Raw genomic sequence first — 21,052 nt, 5'->3', positions numbered from 1 at the left:
GCAAAGCAAAGTTAACTCGGGCTCTATGCCAAGACACGGAAACAGTCTTGTTACATAGACTCTATGCGATAATGGTAGTACTCAAATCTTTTCATCCGTGACACACAATATTCCCATTGGTCTAAAGGAAAAAAGCCTCACTGGCTCAAAAAGTTTCCAGTAAGTGTCTCCGGGGAGAAGTCACAAACTCTGGGGCCAGGGGAGGGCAGCAAGGAGAACTGACTGCTGGTTCCAGAACCTGAAAAAAATAATAAAAAAGGGAGGAGAATGCCCATGCTTTTCCAGACGACCACCCTCATATGGGAACATTGCCTGGGGAACTTAAAGTAGCTCTGAGAAGGAGACAAGTTGTACTTAAGAAAAATTCACCACACTTAACCGACCCTAAGTGCTGGACCATACTTGCTAAGCAATCAAGACTGCCAAGGACATAAGTTTCTAATTCAGGACACTGCTAGTGCTAGGAGGCAGGAGATATTCTTAAAGCACACATGGCTTCTAGAGTCTTACGCTCAAGACTTTAACATGGGGACTCACACACTCATTTTTTGAAGACAATAATAGCCCACAACACCAGGCCAGGCTGAAGCATGAGGTATTCATGTTGCTGTCAATGTCTCTGCCTCTGCAGAGCTTTGTGGGGGTGACAAACGGGAGACAAGGCCAAAGTTAGGCATCCTGTGCTCCTTTACATTAGGCCCTTCATCCATTCCAGGCCAGCAGAGCCTGAAAAAATAAAGAGTAGAGAAAGATAACAGTGATTTTTCTACTTTTGAGATTATTAATTGTGTGGTTATCCCAGCTCATCCTTCAAGGCCTAGTTCAAACTTTAAATTTTTAAAGGCTTCCAAGCTCCTCCAAATTCTGAGAGCATAATTCTCCTCTCAAAGTGTCAAGTAACTTGGTGGTGGTTTAGTCGCTAAGTCATGTCTGACTCTAGCCATGGACTATAGTCCACCAGGCTCCTCTGTCCATAGGATTTCCCAAGCCATAGTACTGGAGTGGGTTGCCATTACCTTCTCCAGGGGATCTTCCCAACCCAGGAATCGAACCCCGGTCTCCTGTCTTACAGGTGGATTCTTTACCAACTGAACTACAAGGGAAGTCGCCAAGTAACAGCACTTGTTTAATGCCTTGCACTTCCAGTTTCTTTTCAGATGTGATCTATCTCATATACAAGGGCTTCCCTGGTGGCTTGGATGATAAGGAATCGGCCAGCAGTGCAGGAGACCCAGGTTCAATCCCTGGATCAGGAAGATCCCCTGGAGAAGGGAATGGCAACCCACACTAGCATTCTTGCCTGGAGAATCCCATGGACAGAGGAACCTGGCAGGCTACAGTTCATGGGGGTGTAGAGTTGGACACAACTGAACGACTAACATGACTATATCTCATACACACAACTTAAGAGTCTGACTTCAATTCTTGACTCTGACTACAAATTCTTTTTCTCTCCTCCCCATACACATCTTTTCAAATCCCAGAGCACCCAAGCCAGTGTTTTGCATATGTGCTTAAATTTTAGGGGGAAAAGTTAGAACATTTTACTAGATGAACCATTCTCAAATAAAACTCCTTCTCAGTCCATGACTTGGTCATACAAATCTCTCCCAACTCTGAAATTTTCTGATCTAGTCCAAAGTATGTAACAATTCTTATTGTTTCTTAAATTCATTACTCGGCATATGACAGCTACTCTGCCACATTAAAAAAAAAGGTTAGGTTTGCTGAATTGTAATCTTTAAAAGGTTTCAAAAGCCACCTGGGAATCAAGAATGTAAATTAAAATACACCTACATTAAGCATTGTTACAAATTTATTGAGTTGGCGATCAACTGTTGAGTTGGTGATCATACAAAAAGATACCTTCCGTGCAACTGAGCACATATGTGCACAATGACAAACATCATAGCTTGCAGTTCTGCCTGGAAATAGACAGATTTATTCTGACATTTATTACAAGACACATGCCTACTTTCAGAACATTAAAAATCTGTTTTTATCACATGTTTTAGAATTAAGGATATACAGGCTACATATAGAAAATGTCTCGAAGCCTACCCACACAACCATTCACCTTAATTTTTTCCGGGAAAAATGGAAATTTCATAGGGGCCCCTGCTCCAGGGGCTAGCATATATCTACCACATGTACAGTTTATGTTATCGTGCTTTGTGTTATAAAAAGGGAGTAAGTCAGAAGAGGATCAGTGAGGAAAAAGAATTCTTTCCCCTTCTCTACTTAACTTCCCTCCAGTTCCTTCCTCTGCCTAGCTGGAAAAAAGCCCTGTATAAAAGAGACTGCTCCCAAATAGAAAATAGTACACCATGGTTTATCACAGCTATGCTAAATCCCATAGCCTCCCATAGTGCCAGCCCCTGTCATTTTCTGCTTTTTGTTTTGGTTATTTAAGCATGGAGCAGATTCCTTCTTAAACCATCATGTTTAGGTACCTAAGAAGTTTTGCTACCTTCATTTTCTTTATATTAACTTAAGCCCATCTTGGTTCCCTCTGAGCTGGCAAGAAAGTCGATCACAGTCATTACTGGAATCCCCTTACCTCCCTGGTTTACATCAAAATCAGGGAGAAGTGAATATATCAGAAAATAGGGGGAGGACTCCTAATCTCTCCTTTGCTTCGAGCCTTTTTGAAATTCTTTTGCCCAACCCTGAAACGTGACAGGCTTTCTGCTCCATTGCTGAGTGGGGATGAAGGTCGTCTAGTGAGGGGCTTCATCTTTGCTGGACGCACTGGTGTCTAGAGTAGAGTCTCCGGAAGGTACCATATGACCATCCTGCTGATCAGGATACAACCACAGAACAAGCAAGGGCGCCCGCTACCCACCAACCTCCATCCCCTCCCCAGTGCTCCAGAATTTCCACTCTTCCCTGGCCCTCAGAGGTATACCCCCTTATTACTCTGTTACTCTGCTGCTAAGTCACTTCAGTTATGTCCGACTCTGTGCAACCCCACAGATGGCAGCCCACCAGGCTTCCCCATCCCTGGGATTCTCCCAGCAAGAACACTGGAGTGGGTTGCCATTTCCTTCTCCAATGCATGAAAGTGAAAAGTGAAAGTTAAGTCAATCACTCGTGTCTGACTCTTCACGACCCCATGGACTGCAGCCTACCAGGCTCCTCTGTCCATTGGATTTTCCAGGCAAGAGTACTGGAGTGGGGTGCCATTGCCTTCTCCACTCTATTACTCTATCTATTACTCTATCCCGATTACTCTATTGCTTCAGGTCACCTTGTGCAATTTCAACAACAAGCTAGGACGGGACTGGGGACTCACAATAACTAACACCTTAACAAAGCATCCCGCCACTTTACACTGGTGTTATCATTCCTTCCCACCCTAAATTTCTCTTCAGTCCTCCCTCCACACTCTATCACTACTAGATTTGGAGTTCTGCAGGAAAAGGACAGATTATTACTCATTTTATGTCCTTTAAAATACCTCACATGGGAATTCTCAACCAGGGCACACAAGAAATCAAATCCCTGCCTAGCAGTCCCTCCAAATTTTTATTGATGTTTAAAAAAGTCTTTTCCTACAGTTGAGTATAAATAACATCATAGCAATGCCTGAGACATGAAATGAAGCACATCAGGCATCTGAGTGTGGAGCAGCTTTGCTGTAGCTAAGAAGTATGAGGTTAGCATGTCATCAGATAGGACTACGGAGGAATTCCAAGAACTCTGCCTCCAAAAAGCACAGACAGGACAGAACCAGCTCTTCTTCAAACAGCAATCACCTTGAAGAGCACCCCATAGATGACCCTGATACCTTTATTGACATTATTGTGGTGATTGCATTATAATCCCTGCTGGCCTGACTAGAGTTGCTGTCAATCATTTAATTATCTCACAATATGTCTCCAAAAATTCTAGAATTTGAAGTATTCTTCTGAAGACTGCTACACGTTCACTTCTCTTATTCTCATTTTCTTCCTATCTAAAAGAATATCCATTGTTCAGTCACCTGGCATACATTGCAACCTATTTTGCAGCTGTGTGTACAAAAGCAGTAACTCACTCTGGGAGTAGCAAAGATGGGTGTCCAAGATTATGCTTGGCCCGAAGGGGCAGCGGGAGGAAGGAAGAGGTTCCTGGAACCCACAAAGTAATGATGGCTACAGAGGACAGTTGCTTGACAAGAACGGTGGCTTCTACTTTGGGTTGGGGTCCCCCAAAAGCCATTCTCAGGAGTAGGATTTCAGCACAAGTAGTTGATTTGGAAGCAATCCCAGGAAGTCCTGGAAAGGGATGGGTAAGAGAGAGGGCAGGGGAGGAGGCACTGATCGGCAGAGATTGCCCCCGAGTGCAAATGTGGCTCAGTCTCCACAGGGACATGGGAGATGATGAAGAACACGGCTTAGAGTTGTCCCAACCCAGGGGAGAAGATATGTGGATGTTTACCCGCCAATTCCCATACAGCAGTGGTCAAGGGCTGCTCCCTGAGACTGTCAACTGTCCAGCACATTTGGCCTGCCCTCAACATAGAGTAGGCATGCTTCCATGGCCAGAAAAAGCCCTCAGGCAGAGAGTGGCAGGTGTTTACACCGCTCACTGTACATCAGCGGTGGTGGGGGCTGAAGGAACCTGGGTGGGGCACCCGTGGCATCTGCTATGCCTTCAGTTAGGGACCGCAGCCACTGCTGCTCTGGCCCCACAGAGAAGGAGCAGAAGAATAAATAAATACCTGACCTCGCTCTTCGCCCATCCCCCTAATCTCCTGCTGAACCTAATCAGATGCCCCTTGATGCAGTTCGCTCTGGACAGTCTCCCATGGCACAGAGCAGGGTGGAGGAAGAGGAACAGTGGCCTGTGGAGCAAGCAGAGAGCATCCAACACATCTGCCTTCCACTGTTTCCAAATGTCTGTTTTTAAAATCTAGGACAAAATAAATAAATAAATAAATAAAATCTAGGACAGCACTCTCTGACTATAAAAATATCATGATACATTTATATCTTCACTAAAACTGAAGAAACGTGTGACTGGAAAGGACCTTGGAAAACATCTCTGTGAGTCTAAGCAGTAGAGAGAGCACAAGGAAAATGAGAGGAGACTTAAGTTCTAGTCCTGGTTCTAATAATTATGAATGACGACAATTTGAGCAGGTCATTTGGCACTTCAAATTGTTTCCTCATCCTTATAATCAGCAAGCTCTTATTGACTGAACAAAGCTGTTATGAAAATCAAAAGAATATAAAATACCTTGTAGTTAAAAGGGTGATACCGTGAGGAGTCCAGACAGAAAGGAAGCAATAGCACTTTTAAACACTTTTCGGAAGGAAATGCCCCTAATTTTGTGTGTGTTTCTTTCAAATAGGAAGATATTTACATGTTTATTACCACACACACAAAAAATTTTTAATTAGACAAGGCATGATATTTAACATGTATTTACTTACAGTGATTTTCTTACCACTAATCCCCCAACCAAAAAAATCTACATTCATTTAATTACATTAGTTACTATTCTAATAAATAGTCATAGTCATTTTTCTCTAGTTATTTCCTTTTGTTTTTGACAGTGTGCTTTTGACCCTTTTAACCACTTCCTCTCTGTCCTTACGTGTTTCAACATTTCTGATGACCCAGTAATCATGCCCAAGATCACAATTCTACATCTTTTCTCTTTTCAGCTCCCTTTTAATGTAGAAAATAAGCCTAATGATGGAGGCACCATTAGATTATACTAAGAAATATTAGATAGAAAATCTTCTAGGTGCAGTCATCAGTCTAAGGAAAGAATAAAGTTACAATTATTGTCCCTAAATGGAGATGTCAGAGTTGCTCCCTTGCTAAAAATCAGGAATCAAGATTATCAGTAACCCAGAGAAATTCATGAAACAAAAGGCAGTGCTTCCCTTGGGGTTATCACACTGTTACTGCCTTGGATTAAAAACCACTGTAGTAATTCATTTGACTGGCCTAAAGTTTTAACGAAGGAACTGTGGGGGAGGGGAGGCTGTTTTCAAAGGTACCACCTCTAGGAAAATAAGCATTTAATAGTTCTTACCCATCCACAAAGTAGGAGAAGGTGGAGACAGTCATTAAATAAACAAAATAAGATATATCAGAAGAATGAACAAATTTTTTTAAAAAAGAATGAACATAAATATATCATTCTTTTTGCTGACTCTATTGTTTCAAGTCTTTGTGGTAGGTGGGAACAGGAAGACTTAAAAGTAGAGGGAAGGAAAAGGCTTTGCCCTTTTCTTTAAAGCATGTTAACTGTATTTTAATTAACCTTCAGGCATTACCGCTTTGCTTCACATCAAGAACAATGTAATATCCCATTATCACACCATCTTGAGGAAAGATATTGCCCTTCTGAACTTTGGCAAGAAGCATAACAGACATAACAGCTCAGAAATGACTACGCCAGGAAAGAAAATTTTTGCATAGACTCTCCTTCCAGTAAGGTTAAAGGAAACTATTTAAAAAAAAATTCTCTAGAGATGATAAGCCATTTTCCATGTAGGTAATTTCCATTGTCCATATTTACAGTTCTCTGAATAAAATTGTTAGGAACTCCATTTAAAACACTACAATATCTGACATGTGCTTTAAAAGGGAGGGAGAAGGGAGGGGAGAAAAGAGGGAAAGAGATAAAATGGGGAGAAGAATTGAAAATACAAGTTAAATCAAATATATTCAGTGGTTAGCTGGCATTAATAAGCTATTATTTTTATATTCATAAACTTGCTAAAAGATTTTTCCAATTTGTAATACTGAAAACAATAAACTTATATTAAAATTTAAAACATTTTTTGGGTGGAAGGGATATTAAAATAATTTAATTTATACAGGATGGTTATATAAATACTCTAATATTTATACAACTGTCATTCCAAATGTGGAAACTCTATAGATTGGCTTGGGTTTTAGCATCAGACTGCTAGGAATAATCAGACAGACCTTATCTGGGTGTCATCTTCAGTGTACTGTTAAGAGAGCCTCAATCAAAATTCAAATGCTTCTGCCCACTGCCTTCTGAGATCTTAGATGTCTTTAATGTAGACAAATTATTTACTCCACAATTAGTTGTAAATAGCCATGAGAAAAGTAACATCAGATACCATTTCCAGGTTTTAAAAAAAGGAATAAATGTATACACTTAAATGAATTACAAATACTGATACTGATGTGAATGATAAATATGGATCTGATTAATGAATGGGAAAGAGGGGTAGAGAGATTATGCTCTCTGCACAACACATTTTGAGCTCTTCTATAGCTGACTGACTTGTGAAAGAGCTCTTTCCCAAAGTTATGGGTATTCATTCAAATAAATCTTTATTACTGTAAAGTATGAACTGCATACATATGGAGGAAATTACTAGACAGCTTCCAAATAGGAGATAGAGACCTTCAGATCATCTCTAGACTGAATTCTGACCACAGTTCTCAGATATGGAGAAGAAATTCTAGAGAATAAATACACATAGAGGCCTTACGTTTTGGAGGTTGTCTAGGCTCACTGATACAAGGGTTCTGTTTGATTAAATGAATCCCCTTTCCCCTAGAATAAGAAAATTCAATGAACTGAAGCTATGACTCACCTCTAAAGGTCAAGAAACATTGTGAGTACCAAGTGTGATCACACTCTCCAGATGTCAGAGCTCCACATTATGAGTCAAACTGGCATCCCATCAACTTCTGAACCTGAGAGCTGGGGCAAAATTTACTGTGGAAACACCACTGAAAGAATTTCATGTTCCTGGAAGCTCCCTGGATTATAAACTCAGAAGTGGAGGTAGCAGCGAGAGTGATTAGACAGAGTTGGAAAGTTCATGCTCCCAGAGAAGTGGCAATGCCTTCAAACTTGGGCAAAGGGCCCCTGCTCTAGTCTGCACCTTAGAGGGACCCGTAAACCAGAAAACCACAAATAACAAATTTGGCAAAAATCACATGGGTACTTCTGTCACTCAGGACCCAGTGCTCAGTGATGACACTGGGAAACTCACAATCTAACATGCCTGCTGCCGTGATTCACACCATTTAAGCACCAGAGGAACATTCTGGCACACTACCCTGTGTCCAAACGAAGAAGAGAGGACCGCGGCACTGCTGACGTCAGAGATGGACAGCGCTTCAAAGCATGAGGAGCATTTGAGCGGGAGAAATTGTTAGGTAAGAAAATATTTAGCTCAATGTATCTTTCTTCTCAAATTTCATGACCACAGTAGGTTTTTGAATAGTAAAATATGTCATAAAGCAGAGTGCTCACTTTCTTAAACTCTTGATATCCAATATTTAACAGTTTTTACAACAGTTGCACGTGGCATCTGAGGAAACTTAACAATATTAAACAATTGTTCAGTTGCTCAGTCGTGTCTGACTCTTTGAGACCCCATGGATTGCAGCACTCCAGGCTTCCCTGTCCTTCACCATCTCCTGGAGCTTGCTCAAACTCAAGTCCATTGAGTTGGTGATGCCATCCAACCATGTCATCCTCTGTCAGTCCCTTCTCCTCCTGCCTTTGTATATATGTAAGTCTAGATATAACATGTATTAAATACAACATTTATTCTTCACATTGGTAGCTAAAATTATAAATATTATTATAAAATATAATATAAAATTTATAATAATGCCTAAATTTCAGAAAACAGTTAAAACTTTTTATTATATTTAAATTAATTCATTATCATTATATTTGGCCTTTGTACTTAGCAGATAATATTGAATATGTACTGTATATGTACATGTATTTGTATATGTATATGTCACTCAGTCATGTCCAACTCTTGGCAACTCCATGAGTTATAGCCCACCAGGCTCCTCTGGTCCATGGGGATTCTCCAGGCAAGAATACTGGAGTGGGCTGCCATGCCCTCCTTCAGGCGATACTCCCAACCCAGGGATCGAATCGAACCCAGGTCTCCTGCATTGCAGGAGGATTCTTTACCTTCTGAGCCACCGGGGAAGCCCAATATTGAATATACTAAAAGAAAAATAATTTCTTGAAGCCATTGTTTGTAAACTTTTTTACATTTATTTTATACTTTTTATATAAAACATACTCGAAGTTTCTATACATCTTGTGGCAGTTTAAAAAATTGGCCTCAATTTTTTTTACAGCCCTTCCATAGAGAGGTCAAGGGGAGGGGGACATCTCAGCCAATGGAATAAAGTAATACCAAATGGATTTTAAGGTTAGATCCAAAGAGACCATTCAGGTTTTGCCTTGTCCACTAGAATACTCTTTCCTGAAGCCCTGAGCCACCACTGAAAAAATCTGACCATCCTGAGGCTACCATACTGTGAGGAAACCTAAGCCACAAGAAGAGACCACGTCGTCCACATTCCAGTTAACAGGCCCAACTAAGCCCAACGTTCAAGCATTCCCAGCCCAGCCACCAGACATGTGAGTGAAGAGACCTACAGATGATTCTGGACCTCATCCAGAAGTCTCCCCCAACTATCCAAGCTTTGCCAGCAGTGATCCCAGATATCATGAACCAGAGATAAGCCATCTCTGCTGTACCCTGTCCAAATTCTTGACCCAGAGAATCCAAGGTGATTTTAAAGCAGTTGTCATTTTATTCCACAAAATTTTGGTATGGTTTGTTACACACCAAGAGATAATTAGTGTGTTTTGAATGCATTTAAATTCTATTTTTTAGCTTAGATTATTGAGGATGATTATTAGTTAAACTAGTAATAGAAACTGTAAAAGTAGAGGGAAGGAAAAAATGTTTAAGAGAAAAGTAGAGAGACTATCAGTTATGGCTGCATGAGGGATTCAGCAACGTTTCTCTGTAATAAAACAAATATACGCTTCGAGGAAGATAGAATAGATATATTTTTCCATATTCCTGTTGCTTAAGTACAACTGAAAACTGGACACTATATACATGCGTGTGTGGACACATGCTCATGCGCTAAGTCACTTCAGTCCTGTCCAACTCTTTACGACCCTGTGGACTGTAGCCTCCTCTGTCCATGGGATTTTCCAGGCAAGAGTACTGGAGTTTCTTGCCATTGCCTTCTCCAGGGGATCCTCCACAGCCAGGAATTGAACCCATGTCTCTTAGATCTCCTGCATTGGCAGGCAGGTTCTTTATTGCTAGCGCCACCTGGGAAGCCTATATATAGAGAGACAGAGAGACAGAGAGAGATTCTAAAAGCTGAAGAGAAGAAGGCAGATTGGCTAGCAACCTAGAAACTCTAGAAATGACACAAAGAACAAAAGTTCTCTTTGCCTTATACATCCCACCCTTACAGAGAGCTGGCTCCTACCCCCACTCAGAAGTAACAAGAAGTGCTGCTCCCTGGACTATCAGTGCAGGCTGGGTGGGGAACTGGGGCTTTCATTACCATCTGGTAGTAATGGGAGTGTGCTGCCAGGGGTGTGCACATCCCTTCCAGAGCAGTGTCAGAGGAGGCTGGCTAAAACAGAAGTTAATTAAGATACAGAGCCCCACCCATAACATAATATCCAAAATGTCCACGTTTTGACCCAAAATCCATCATATCTACAACTAGGAAGATCACAAACTGAATGACAAAAAAATAACAGATGCCAACACACAGATTCTAGTTTAATTCTAGTTTGAATTTTGCTTTCGTTTTTTGTACAAATTCTAATTTAAATATGTAAATATATTTAAAGCAATCATGTAAATTAATCTTTGAGAGTTCTAATTATTACATAAGTATGGGTAAGTCACTAAAGTATGTTATGACTTAAATAGTTGAGGTCTTTTATAAAATTCTCCTCTATCCATGGAATTCTCTAGGCAAGAATACTGAAGTGGATTGTCATTCCCTTCTCCAGGGGATCTTCCTGACCCAGGAATCAAACCGAGTTATCCTGCATTGCAGGCAGATTCTTTACTATCTGAGCCATCAGGGAAACCCCCTTTTATAAAATTATTTCTTTGTATGAAAGATGTCCAGGGGTAGGAAGTCCTGGGCAAGCATGAAGTTTCCATGGTTGTCAGGGTTCCAGGTTTCTTCCCTTTTGTTGTTTACCTTTGCTCATATTTCTTCTCATGTTCCAAAATGACTGGTGGAGCTCCAGCCATTTTGCTCAAAATTAAAGTAGCAACATGGAGAAGGGAGGAAAAGGACTTTTGTTTTCTAAAGAGATTTTCCTAAAGTCTCATCAGTTCTTTAATGTATAGTTCATGGATCAGAACTATGTACTTAACCCCAACTCAATCCAAAGGAGCTGAAATGTCATCTTTTGGCTACATTGTGCTCATTAAAAATTTGAGTTTCTGTCTATTTGAAACAGAGGAAAACAATAGAATGGGAAAGACTAGAGATTTCTTCAAGAAAATTAGAGATACCAAGGGAACATTTCATGCAAAGATGGGCTCAATAAAGGACAGAAATGGTATGGACCTAAAAGAAGCAGAAGATTTTAAGAAGAGGTGGCAAGAATGCACAGAAGAACTGTACAAAAAAGATCTTCACGACCCAGTTAATCACGATGGTGTGATCACTCACCTAGCGCCAGACATCCTGGATTTCGAAGTCAAGTGGGCCTTAGGAAGCATCACTACGAACAAAGCTAGTGGAGGTGATGGAATTCCAGTTGAGTTATTTCAAATCCTAAAAGATGATGCTGTGGAAATGCTACACTCGATATGCCAGCAAATTTGGAAAACTCAGCAGTGGCCACAGGACTGGAAAAGATCAGTTTTCATTCCAATCCCAAAGAAAGGCAATGCCAAAGAATGCTCAAACTACCGCACAACTGCACTCATCTCACATGCTAGCAAAGTAATGCTCAAAATTCTCCAAGCCAGGCTTCAATAGTATGTGAACCGTGAACTTCCAGATGTTCAAGCTCGATTTAGAAAAGGCAGAGGAACCAGAGATCAAATTGCCAACATCAGTTGGATCATCAAAAAAGTGAGAGAGTTCCAGAAAAACATCTACTTCTGTTTTATTGACTGTGCCAAAGCCTTTGACTGTGTGGATCACAACAAACTGTGGAAAATTCTTAAAGAGATGGGAATACCAGACCACCTGACTTGCTTCCTGAGAAATCTGTATCCAGGTCAGGAAGCAACAGTTAGAACTGGACATGGAACAACAGACTGGTTCCAAATTGGGAAAGGAGTCCATCAAGGCTGCATATTGTCACCCTGCTTATTTAACTTATATTCAGAGTACATCAGGAGAAACGCTGGACTGGATGAAACACAAGCTGGAATCAAGATTGCTGGGAGAAATATCAATAACCTCAGATATGCAGATGACATCACCTTTATGGCAGAAAGTGAAGAAGAACTAAAGAGCCTCTTGATGAAAGTGAAAGAAGAGAGTGAAAAAGCTGGCTTAAAACTCAACGTTCAGAAAACTAAGATCATGGCATCTGGTCCCATCACTTCATGGCAAATAGATCGGGAAACAATGACAGACTTTATTTTGGGGGGCTACAAAATCACTGCAGATGGTGATTGCAGTCATTAAATTAAAAGACGCTTGCTCCTTGGAAGAAAAGTTATGACCAACATAGACAGCATATTAAAAAGCAGAGACATTACTTTGCCAACAAAGGTCTGTCTAGTCAAAGCTATGGTTTTTCCAGTAGTCATGTATGGATGTGAGAGTTGGACTATAAAGAAAACTGAGTGCCAAAGAATTGATGCTTTTGAACTGTGGTGTTGGAGAAGACTCTTGAGTCCCCTGGACTGCAAGGAGATCCAACCAGTCCATCCTAAAGGAAGTCAGTCCTGAATATTCATTGAAAGGACTAATGCTGAAGCTGAAGCTCCAATACTTTGGCCACCTGATTCGAAGAACCCACTTATTTGAAAAGACCCTGATGCTAGGAAAGATTGAAGGCGGGAGGAGAAGGTGACGACAGAGGATGAGATGGTTGGATGGCATCACTGACTCAATGGACATGAGTCTGAGTAAACTCTGAGAGTTGGTGATGAACAGGGAGGCCTGGCGTGCTTCATGCAGTCCACAGGGTCGCAAAGAGTCAAACACAACTAAATGACTGAACTGAACTGATTTCATTTTTTATATTATAAATTTTATCACCTAAAGCTTTTTATTTTCTAATTTTTTATTTCTATAATATCAGAATACAATTGAGTTTTATATACTGACCTTGTACTTGTCCTTTCCATTGCTCTTAATTTATTCCAACATTTCTGTGCTTCCATCTGGGATCATTTTTCCTTTAGCCTGAACAACTCTCTTTAGCAATTCTTTGTGAGGATCTGTAAAAAAAATTTTTTTTCTTAATTTTTGTTTTCTAAACACATTTGCATCTTCATTTTTAAAGGCTACTTTGCTGAGCACAGAATTCTACGTTAACTTCTTTCAAGACATTATTCCAGTTTCCTTATTTCTGTTAAAAACTCAGGTGTGAGTTTTGTTATTGTTCTTTTGAAAGTAGTGCATCCTTTTTAACCTATGCTTTTTATAGATTTATGGAGGAGGGAATGTTGGTTGTGCACCTTGAGAAGGGGAACTGATACCAGCCTTAAAGATGTAAGACTTCTCTTCCTCCTAGATGTCAAAAACTATCCAGGGCCCTGTCCTATCTCTTTAATAAAAGTGCCTACATGGCTGTTTCTGCCTTCTTTTTTTTTTTTTAGTGGAGTGCAGTTTATTACACCGGCGGGCCCAAGGCAGAGTCTTCTCTTAGCCAAGGACCCTGACTGTCCCTGCCTTCTTTAGGAGTAAATTCATGTATCCACTGTTTGCACATGGAAGCAAAGTTGAAAGGCTGACCTACCTGACTCTTCCTACAGTGGTACCTCAATCAGTAACTCTATTGTCCAAGGGCCCTTTGATATCAATAGCTTCTTTTTGTGTGCTTAGAACATCCCCGGGAGCCACCCCTATTTCAATATTAAGCCTCTGCTTATACAGCTTTTGTTTATCCAACTGTAATCCTGTCCTGTGAGCCTTCTATTTTTCTTTTTTTTTTTTTCATTTATTTTTATTAGTTGGAGGCTAATTATTTTATATCTATTTTTCAAAGATTGTCATAATATTTGGTCCTTTGAGAGCACTCATTCATGTTTTTCAGTATCAATGTATGTGCATGGATGCGCACAACTATGTATGCTCATGTAACTTTCTTGTAATTTTTAAAGATTCTTGGGATAATCTAAACAGGGGAGGAGTCAGGAGAGACTAGAACTTGTTGTCAGTCTGCCATCTTGATTCAATCTCTTCATTAAATTTCTAAGTACACACTGAACTCTTTTAGTACCAAACCCAGACATCTGCCAGTATCATATGATCTTTTTTGGAAATCTCTGTTTCTGAGGTGATACATTAAGCTAGTTCAATATAATCCTCATGTTAAAATTGGCATCTATGTGAAACATGTGAATAGACTTCCTGTCCTTCAAAACTATCTTCCAGATTTTAAAATCTCAAAAGAACTGAAAGTTCTGTATTACAGAGTTTCTTACAAACATATCACAACAAAAATACAAATAATATTTTTGCTCCACTATAACAAAAAAGAGAAAACAAGTATTTAAAAAGCATGCAAAGTGGTAAAATCCAAAAATAAGAAAAAAAACCTCAGTAATCCGTTAACGTTATTTCCCTACACTCAACCCTGAAACTGCTTCAATCAAGACTCTTTTTTCAACACTAATAAAGTCACTAGTAACATCATTGATTTATCATTGATTAGAATTAAAAAGTAAAATGCAAACCTGGAAATCTAAAATAGTCTCCAGTTGGTTATAGAAATTGAATATAAAAAATGCAGTTCATAATTAGTATAAATGCTAAATATTCATAGGAGCTAAATCTAAAGAGTTCAACAAAACAATATTTTAAAAAATATTTAATGCATATCTAGCATGTCCTAGGCACTGTTCTAGGCATTGGATACAAACAGTGAACAAAACAAAAAACCCTCTGTTTTTGGAGCTTATATTCCAGTAAATGCATATGATTTGAGTAATATGAACTTGGCCTTTTCCTATGGAAATTACTAAAAAGGCAGATATTTTATGCCCAAACACAAATATAGATATCTCTTATGGAAGTCCATCACACAATCACACAAAAACATATTTAAGAATGTTTATAACACAGAGATATATTTAGCTACCAGATTCAAAACACTAGAATATCAGTATCTTCAAGAATGTAGCAAGGTCAGGTGCCCTAACATTTATCTGCCTATGGAAGAGGAAGCATTGGCTAGTTTTTGATAAGCTTATTAGATGTTAGATAACTCTTGCGTGTGCACGTTTTGTCACTCAGTTGTGTCCGTCTCTTTGCAACCCCATGAACTGTGACCCGCCAGGCTCTGTCCACGCAATTCTTCAGTCAAGAATACTGGAGTGGGTTGCCACTTCCTTCTCCAGGGGATCTTCCCCATCCAGGGATTGAACCCAGTTCTCCTGTATTGCAGGCAGATGCTTTACCATCTGAGCTACTAGGGAAGGCCGATAACTCTTAACAGGTCTTAATTTATATCCCCAACCAAGCAATTGAAATAATCCAGGTCTCAGGAATATGCAGGTTGACAAAAATACTGGATCTAACAGCAAGATTTTGATACCCTAGAGTTGTACTATCCAATACGCTAAATACAAGTCACACGTGGTTATTTAACTCTGAATTAATTAAAATTTAAAAATTCAGCCTCTCAGTAACATTTGGGCTTCCTTGTGGCTCAGCTGGTAAAGAATCCGCTTGCAATGAGGGAGACCTGGGTTCGATCCCTGGGTTGGGAAGATCCCCTGGAGAAGGGAAAAGCTACCCACTCCAGTATTCTGTCCTGGAGACTTCCATGAAATGTATAGTCCATGGGGTCGCAAAGAATCCGATACGACTGAGCGACTTTTACTTTCACTTTCTTTTCCTGTGCACAGTAGCCACATATAGCCTGAAGCTGCCATACTGAACAGTGTAGATACAGAACATTTCTCACATTGCAGAAAGTTCTATTGGCCAGTGCTACACTAGGGAGTCAGAAGAGGCACAGCACTCTTGGGAAAGAAGCAAAATTTTCTAAAGAGGGCTACAAAAAGTGGCAATTTAGGGAATTTCTTGACAGTCCAGTGGGCCTTGGCTATCAAATAGGCCTGGGTTCCATCCCTGGTCAGAGAACCGCAAGCCACGGCGCAGTCGGAAAAAAAAAAAGAAAAAAGGTTGCGATTTATAATAACAGCAAAAAAAAAAAAAAAAGTCTTCTCTGTCCCTTGGCTATTTTTTAAAGAAAATGTTCCCAATGTTAAAACTGAAGGAGCTGAATCTTTCTAATATGTTTTTCCCCAAAATATTATACTTAGATGAGACTTTTATTTTTTTTAAGGTATGTGACCTTCAGTGTACTTTCTTCCTTGAGAATATCGTTTAGAAAAGGATTCTCAGCGTTAGAATCCGGAGTGGAAAAGATGCAATTCTAGTTGCAGCCTCTGGGGCTATCAAGCAGCCTCTGGGGCTATCAAGGAAGGACTCCTGGAGGCGAAGTCAGAGCCGCACGCGGCATTTGGCTGAACTCCTACTGCCACTCAGCGGAGAGAAGAGGCAAGGGCTCCTTCCCCTGTCTGTCGGTTGCCAAGCGACGGAGACCTGCCAGGGCCAGGTCGCAGGAGGAGGGCGCGGACTGAAAGATGCTGAGAGTTTGTAACAGCGCCGACTTCTATTGGCTGAAGAGCTCCTGGCCGTCGCCGTGAGCCAATGGGTAGGCGCATACGGATGACGTTGACGCCACGCAACTCCTCCCACTCACGTTCTAGCGACGCGTCTAGCGACCGCTGAAACCCACTTCAAACCCTTTGGGGCTGGGTGAGGGTGGTTTGTATTGCCCCATGTCTAGCTTGCAGCTCTCGCTACTGCAGGTGTTCTTCTTGATGGTCCCCGAGAGGGTCCTCTCTCAGCCCTCTCCGTCTCCGTCTAGGGCAATGCCCACCCATTCGGACCTGGGGCCAAGGACGCAGAGCGGGACCCTTCAATCCTCGGAGGTGCCTGGGATATCTACGGTGGGTCCTACTGTCGTAACCTCCTCGACACCGGGGAATAAGACCGTGAACCTCTTCCCAGGTGAGGGGAAAGGATGTGGGGATGGAAACTACCGACTTAGATCCAAAATTCTGTGTATAACAAAGTGAATTCCCATAAAGTAAGGAATGGGGCTGTCGAAAGGACCTTGGAAGAGTTTGGGGATCCTCACCGCACTCGCTGTGTTTTATGTTGTACTTTCGTAGACCTACCGATCTGTGTCTGTGACTTGACTCCCGGTGCCTGCGATATAAATTGCTGCTGCGACAGTGACTGCTATCTTCTCCATCCGAGGACAGTTTTCTCCTTCTGCCTTCCAGGCAGCGTGAGGTGAGCTGCGATGTTCAGGTTGAATCCTAAAGGGGATTAAGTAATAATTTGGAAGTAGGAAGAGTTTTGCCTTCGTGCCTCCCATCCCCACGTCCACTCCAAGGAATGGAACTCCTTTGGTTTTTCCCAGGAGCGCTGTCCCTCATCTGATGCTCTAAAGCATGGCTGCCCAATAGAACAGAACCTTCCAGTTGTCCCGTGGCTGCCCAAGGAGTCCTCTTTTTGGCATCTGACAGACAGCGGTGGGGCACCCTTCTTTGGATATAATCTTCCTTCTAAATGTACCTGTTCTTCCTCCGCTTTCCTCATAGGTCTTCAAGTTGGGTGTGCGTTGACAACTCTCTTATCTTCAGGAGTAATTCCCCATTTCCTTCAAGAGTTTTCATGGATTCAAATGGAATCAAGCAGTTTTGTGTCCATGTGAACAATTGTGAGTAGAAATATGCTGGCTATTTGTATTGCCTAACATTTGTTGAGAGTTAGCTTGGTCTCTGACTTTTTTCCTTTTGTTTTTTAAACTTTTTTCCCTCCCTTTGGATGTCTGTCATAATCCCTATCCTCTACCTGTTCCCCGACCCTCTCTTTTTTCTCTTATTGGTGAACATTGGTAATCTCTTTTGCCCTATTGGCTGTGGATCAGAAAATCCATAGAAAATTGTAATTTCTGTCCACCCTCTTAGCTCAGGTAATTACAGATAAACTATATCCCCGACTTGTTACAACCTCGATGAAGACACTCACTGAATTCCCAGTGCCTGACATAGGAGGCAACAAATGATATTTGAATGAATGTCTTTGACAAATGAGTCTATATCAACCTTGTTTTTATTTCATGAGGCAACAGCACAGGGGAAAGAGCATTTGATTTGGGTCTCAGCTCTCCATCTACTTACTGCTGCACAGACTTGGTGGGCTTTCCTGGTGGCTCAGCAATAAAGAATCTGCCTGTGGTGCAGGAGCAGCAAGAGACCCAGGTTTGATCCCTGGATCAGGAAGATCCTCTGGAGGAGGGCATGGCAACCCACTCCAGTATTCTTGCCTGGAGAATCCCATGGATAGAGGAGCCTGGAGGGCTACAGTCCATAGGGTCACAAAGAGTTGGACATGACTGAAGCAACTTAGCACACATGCACACTTCGACAAATCCCTTAGCATTTCCAGGCTTATTTCTTCAACAGGGAAGAGAGAAATATCACTAATCCTAAATGTGAAAGCACTCAGTAACTGCAGAGTGTAATAAACATGAAAAGTAGTTGGTATTAAAGTTTTTAAATAGACTTAGAAACTTGCTGGTGATAACAATAACATTTCTAAAGATATACATCTGATATATCTTTTAAAAATTTATTGTCTAAGAAGAAAAATAATGTTCTCACATAGAAGACTTAAATGTCCCTTATACTCTGAAATCAGCTTATCCTGGTTTCATCTGACTGTTAGAAAATAAACTGCAAAACTATGTTTGTTTCCTAAAACAACCAGTTTTGGGTTTGGGGGACTTGAATTTGGAAGCAGTTATCAGGAGCCTTGCTGCCATTCAGGTTGTAAGAGAGCAAGGGAGCAAGACAAATGCTACATTTTAAAACAAGTTTGCAGGACTTCCCTGGTGGTCCAGTGGTAAAAAAATCTGTGCTTCCAATGCAGGGACCCAGATTCGTTCCCTGGTGAGGAAATTAAGATCCTGCATGTCTTGAGGTACGACCAAAAAAATTAAGGTATAAAATAAGGCTGCAGCTACACCATACTTCCCAAATTTCCTATTACCTTCTAGTTCCAGCCTTGTGAAAATGCTCCAGGGATATCGCAATAACATCCAAATTGGGGCTTCCTGCTTTTTTTTGGAGGAGAGGGCTTCCTGCTTTGAATCCCCTCCTGCCTCCCATGCTATATTGCACAGTTTCCAAACCAATGTTTCTGTACTTTCTTTCCCCAACAACACCTGAGAGTCAGTCCCTTAGGACATATAGAATACTTTGCATTGCTGTCATCTTATATGAATGTTGTGTCTCCCCAGGTAAATTGTCAGCACATAGAAAGGATGGACCATGAATTTGTCCACAGTGCTTAATATTTGCTGATAATGACCATCAGTAACTGTACAACATTGGGGAAAACCCTAGACCAGGAATCAGAAGATTTCTGATCTACTTCTGGCTCTGCCAGATGGCTATGTGGCCTTTTGCAAGTCATTTACCTCTCAGAATCCAAATTTCCTAATGGGATTGGGCCACAGGACCTCTGGCCTCCTTCCATACCTGAAATTGTATCAGTCTAAGTCTAAATACCTTTAAGCCCTGTTATGTGTAATATTCCATATATGATGTTGGAAATTTTAGGCAAAAATTCTATTTATATCCTTACCCATGCTCCTTAGGTGCATGATTCCTGCTTACCATCACTACCTCCAATATCCCTGTACTGAAGTGAGAGACAAAAGGTTAACTTTCTCTTACTCAGTTAAGCCATGAAAAAATGTCCAGATGGATATTTTCTATCTCAACTTCTTTTTTAGCTTAACTCTAACTTTTCTTCTTTCATTTCTAAAGATAGATATAACCACTTTTTTTTTTTTTTTTTAGTGAGGTAAATATTTCTTCCATGTGGTTTTCAGGGTATGAGTTCTGAAAGAAATAGTATATTAAACAGCTTCCAGAAGCTTCAAAATGTGAAGATTTCAGATCAGAGATGGAAGATGGTAGTCTGCAGACCAGGAACTTTAGCATCACCTGTTACAGAGCAGATTTTTCCATCTCTGATACACACACACATCACCTGGGAGATCTTTTTGCTAACACGCACGTTCTGATTCAGTAGGTCTGGAGTGTGTCTTAAGATTCTGAATTTCTGACAATCTTCAGATTATGCTGGGGCTGCTAGTCTGTGCACGGGACTTTGAGTAACACAGACCTAGGAGATATACAGAAAGCGAGTAGTGTGAAAGGCCCAATTGAGAGTTTTCTTCATTTCCTGTTCCATCAGAAAGCTGAAAAGTCAAGTGATTAGAACCCTATGATCACAGAGGATAAAGGTCAGGCTTATGTAATATGGCATCTTCATTAGCTTTTGGGGATGCAGATCTAGATTTCCTTTTGAATCTGTTCAAATGACCATAATTATGAAGAATGAAAGAAACTAGTATGGACCATTGTCTGCTACATTCTTTTTTCAAGTTAGCAGAAAATTTGGACGGTAAAGCAGAGTGTTGTTGATCACAAGCCACGCTCTGGGCAGGAAACAATGTCAGAAGCCTTTATCTGCATCTCTTTCCTGGTTCTGAAGTGCCATAAGAAAATGGCTGCAAGAGTTTGAAAAGATTTATACATTGCTATAAGTTATAGAATTGTTACCAAAATACCCTTTGGGTGGGTATTTGAAAAATCTTGAATGTAGAAATTATAATGTGAAAAGAATAAAAGATGACAAATCCATATATTTGAAAGATGGAAACTTTATTATGAGGACTAGTCAGTTGAAGTTAGGAGGAAACTGGGAGACTTGGAGAGGTCAAGTTAGATATTGTCTCCAACTCTGCCATATTCCTATGAAAACAGTACCATTTTGTGGTTCTAGAGACTCACTTAGAATGGGACAGATGCACACATTACCGAGACTCCTGTTTTCATCACCGGTTGCTAACCTTACATAAGCCTGACATAAGAGACTTGGAACCGACTGGCACTCATTGGTCATATTCTTGTCTCAGATCTTAATACTTAAACAGTAATTCAATTAACAGATTATAAATAAA

At 40.7% G+C, this 21,052-nt stretch overlaps 1 protein-coding gene across 6 annotated transcripts in view; it reads left to right on the top strand.

Annotated features, from left to right (window-relative positions):
* The window catches only part of TCTN3 (tectonic family member 3), a 47,292-nt gene that overhangs the window by 8,916 nt on the left and 17,324 nt on the right, over window positions 1-21,052 (top strand). For 4 of the 6 annotated variants that reach the window (XM_065922963.1, XM_065922962.1, XM_065922966.1 and 1 more), the window contains exons 1-3: window positions 16,690-17,016; window positions 17,181-17,304; window positions 17,616-17,734. In XM_065922963.1, coding sequence (XP_065779035.1) covers window positions 16,785-17,016; window positions 17,181-17,304; window positions 17,616-17,734 — 475 coding nt within the window. In that variant the 5' untranslated portion in view covers window positions 16,690-16,784. Of the gene's footprint in view, window positions 1-7,541; window positions 8,149-16,285; window positions 16,658-16,689; window positions 17,017-17,180; window positions 17,305-17,615; window positions 17,735-21,052 lie in introns of those variants that run through there. The other 2 variants (XM_065922964.1, XM_065922965.1) reach the window with 2 other exon arrangements.

This window comes from Muntiacus reevesi, chromosome 2 (genome assembly GCF_963930625.1).
Source record: "Muntiacus reevesi chromosome 2, mMunRee1.1, whole genome shotgun sequence".
NCBI lineage: Eukaryota > Metazoa > Chordata > Mammalia > Artiodactyla > Cervidae > Muntiacus > Muntiacus reevesi.
Note: the sequence above shows the minus strand (reverse complement) of the source record. Positions and strands in the feature narration are given on the sequence as shown.